Below are 3,474 nucleotides of genomic sequence, written 5' to 3' on the forward strand. Positions count from 1 at the left end.
GGACCCCCAAGCCCCCTTTCTGGCTCTCCCAGCTTTCCCAGTTCCTCATTTCCTTTACCCATGATCCCCCCCAGCCCCCTCAGCTCTCCGTGTCCCCCCAGTTGTGCACTCCCTGCGTTACCTGCGCGTGGCGGTGTCGGAGCCAGGCCCAGGGCTGCCCCGGTACGTGGCCGTGGCGTCCGTGGACGGGACCCCCTTTGTGCGCTACGACAGCGAGCGGGGCCGGCTGGAGCCGCAGACTGTGTGGATGGCGGCCGGAGCCAAACCGGGATATTGGGACACCGAGTCCCGGATCAACGGGAGGTACCGGCAAAAGGACCCCGCCCACCTGGACATGCTGCAGCTCCGGCACAACCAGAGCGGGGGTGAGTGGGGGGAGCCGGGGAAGGGGGGATCTGTGGAGCTGGGATGTGGATCTGTGGGGCTGGGGGGGATCTGTGGGACTCCAAGGGACTGGGATGGGATGTGTGGATCTTCCATCAGACTATGGGAGTCCATAGGGCTGGAATGGGGCCCTGTGGGGCTGGGACACGCTTCCATGGGTCTCTGTGGATCCGATTCCTCCCCCTCCAGGTCTCCACACGCTGCAGCGGGATTGCGGCTGTGAGCTCCTGTCCGACGGGAGCGTCCGTGGATCCTATCGGGAAGGCTACGACGGGCGGGATTTCCTCTCCTTCGAGTTGGGATCCGGGAGCTTCATGGCGGCCGACGGCACTGCCCAGATCATCAAGAGGCACTGGGACTCTGATGGGATCACAGTGGAGAGGTTGACAAATTTCCTGGAGCACACCTGCCTGGAAGTGCTCCAGAAACATGTCCAGTATGGGCAGGAGATGCTGGAGAAAAAAGGTGAGGGCAGAATTCTCGTGGGAATGGGGAACTGGGGAATATGGGATTTGGGAAGGTGGATTTGAGAACACAGGAATTCCCATGGAATTCTGTTTACACATCTCGCCCTCATCCTGTTCCCATGGGAATTCTGTGGATGGATCTTACTGCTGTCCCATTTCCTTGGGAATTCCATGGATAGATCTCACCATTATCCTATTGCAGAGCCTCCTGACGTCCATGTGTCTGGGAAAGAGGAACACGGAATCCTGACGTTGTCCTGCCGCGCATACGGATTCTACCCTGGGGTCATCGAGATCAACTGGCTGAAGGGGGATGAAATCTGGGATCAAGAGACGTGGCGGGGCGGGATCGTTCCCAACATCGACGGCACCTTCCACAGCTGGGCCAGGATCGAGGCGCTGCCGGGGGAGCGGGAGCAGTACCGGTGCCGGGTTGAGCACGCCGGAATGCCGGAGCCTGGGATCTTTGCCTGGGGTGAGGCTGGGAATGGGGAATCTGGGAATTGGGAATTTGGGAACGAGGAGTTTGGGAATGTGGAGCAGTGGGATGGGGGTTCCCCTCCCCCTTCTCACCATCCCACGCTTTCCAGAGCCGGAATCCGGCTGGAATCTCATCCCATTGGTGGTCATGGTGTCCGTCATCACTGCCATCATCATCATCAGCCTCATCCTCATGAGATTTGGCATCTGGAAGCTCCGATCCGGTAACTCATGGGATGGGGTTTGGGAAGGGGCACAGATCCATCCAGTGGCATTCTGGGGATCCTGTGCCACAGGTGCTGATCCCACTTTATTTCCATAGGGAAGAGGGAGAGGAAGAGATACGTTGTGGCCAGTGGTGAGTACCAGCAGCATATCCAGAACCTCTCCATGTGGATCCCGTGATGGATCCTGGAATGGGTCCAGGTGTGTGATCCAGGCCAGAATCTCATCAATCTTCTCTTTCCACAGGAACAGACGTGGGAACTGACTGCTCCCTCACAGGTATGGAGCAGGATCCATGTGGTATTCCAGAGGGAAATTGGGGCAGGATAGATGGAGCAGGATTGGGACAGGATTCCAGATCAGGGCAGGATTCCAGAGTGGGATCAGGTGGAATTCTGGGGTAGGATCAGGGCTGAATTCTGAAGCAGGATCAGCTGGGATGGATGGAGTGGGATTGGGGTGGGATTTCAGAGCAGGATTGGGGTGGGATGGATGGAGTGGAGTCAGATGGGATGGGTGGAGCAGGATGGGGTAGGATTCTGGTGCAGTTCCTCTTCTCCATGGGCTCTGCAGCTGGATCCATCCTGTGGGATGGTGACTCTGTTCCCCACTCTTGTCCCGGCAGGAATCACCACCGCCTGAGCAATCCATGGTTACGGTTCCAGAGGTGCCAAAAATAAGAGCTGTTCCTGTTGTCACTCTGGTTCTCCAGGGGTGTTTCTCTTTCATCCCCTGCAAGGGATCCCTCAGGAAAAGAACCTTTTGCGGTGGCTCCGCGTGTCGTGACACGGGCTCCGACAGAGCCACGAGCGGGAAGCGCCTGGAGTGGAGAATGGGGGGGACACGGAGGTTGGGGGGTCTGGCAGGACACTCTGCCCAGATAAAGCCTAAAATCCAGTCAGAGAACCCAGACAACCCAAGTTGGCTGTGCTTGAGCTCCCACTGGTGCCAGGGGGCTGCTTTTAGTGTTGGGTTGTGCTAAAACCAGCCTGGTTCACAACTGCAAACACACCCCCTGCTTTTGGAAGCAGCATTTGACTGATAAGCTGCTGGCTGGCCTGCAGAAATGGGGCTGGCAGTCAAACTCTCTACTACTATAAAAGCCCAGTCCAACTTTCATGTGGCAGATTCTTCCAGACTTTCTTGGAGTGTGTAGAGCTTGTCTGCGGAGCAGGGAGGCTTCTTCATGGTTACTGAGGGGTTGAGTTGCGCGGAGTTATATCAGTCTCCACTAATGTTTGTTTCTTTTTGCCAGCTTTGATACAATTTGATGCAGTTGCTTTACTAGAATTGCTTTGTTAATGTAATCAGAGGCTGAGATTGGATCCAGCTGACCCCAGGCTCCTCTCTGAGCGGGAGTTTAGAAAGCCAGGGAGTCCTTTCTGCACCTCAGGACTCAACAGCAGGAACTTCTCTAATAAACTTTTGTCTCAAAGCCTTCCACTCCCACCCACAACAATTTGGTGTAGTCAGCAGGATGGTAAATGATTTTGAGAAACAGACGAAAGGCTTAACAGAATATTTATGGAGGCACAGTCACACATTAACACTGATGATCATTGGCCAGTGGATAACTGGTAGGAGTGGGAAAATATGCAAGGCAAATGTATTTAGTGGGGTGACGAAATGAAATCAAAAGAGATGTAATGCATAATGAAACTTTACGAGATCCACAGGCCCTGAGGAGACTGGTCTCTATGTGGGCAGAACTCTTGCATGACATGGTAAACCATGCAAGGCACAGGGGCTGGGAAAATCATGCTGTGGAACACACCAAAAGGAGCCAGAAAACAACTCTGAAAACCTCTTCAAAGGCAGGTGAAGACTGTAAAGCATAACCCACCCGAGAGAAGAGAAAAATCAAACCCCTCTGTTCACTCACAAGAACAACAAAACGAACTGCAGAAAAGAAATTAGA

The 3,474-nt window shown here is 54.6% G+C and overlaps 1 protein-coding gene across 1 annotated transcript; it reads left to right on the top strand.

Moving 5' to 3' along the window:
• Nucleotides 1-101: 101 nt before the first annotated feature.
• Nucleotides 102-2,284, top strand: LOC113940519 (class I histocompatibility antigen, F10 alpha chain-like; the record flags this gene model as incomplete). The annotated part of the gene is made up of 7 exons (XM_027631670.1): nt 102-365; nt 574-849; nt 1,054-1,326; nt 1,442-1,555; nt 1,654-1,689; nt 1,803-1,827; nt 2,174-2,284. Coding segments are annotated over 7 exons (1,013 nt in total), but the record flags the coding sequence as incomplete, so codon positions are not given.
• Between the last annotated feature and the right edge of the window lie 1,190 nt (nt 2,285-3,474).

Source organism: Corapipo altera, unplaced genomic scaffold, assembly GCF_003945725.1.
Source record: "Corapipo altera isolate COAL_440 unplaced genomic scaffold, ASM394572v1 58036, whole genome shotgun sequence".
NCBI lineage: Eukaryota > Metazoa > Chordata > Aves > Passeriformes > Pipridae > Corapipo > Corapipo altera.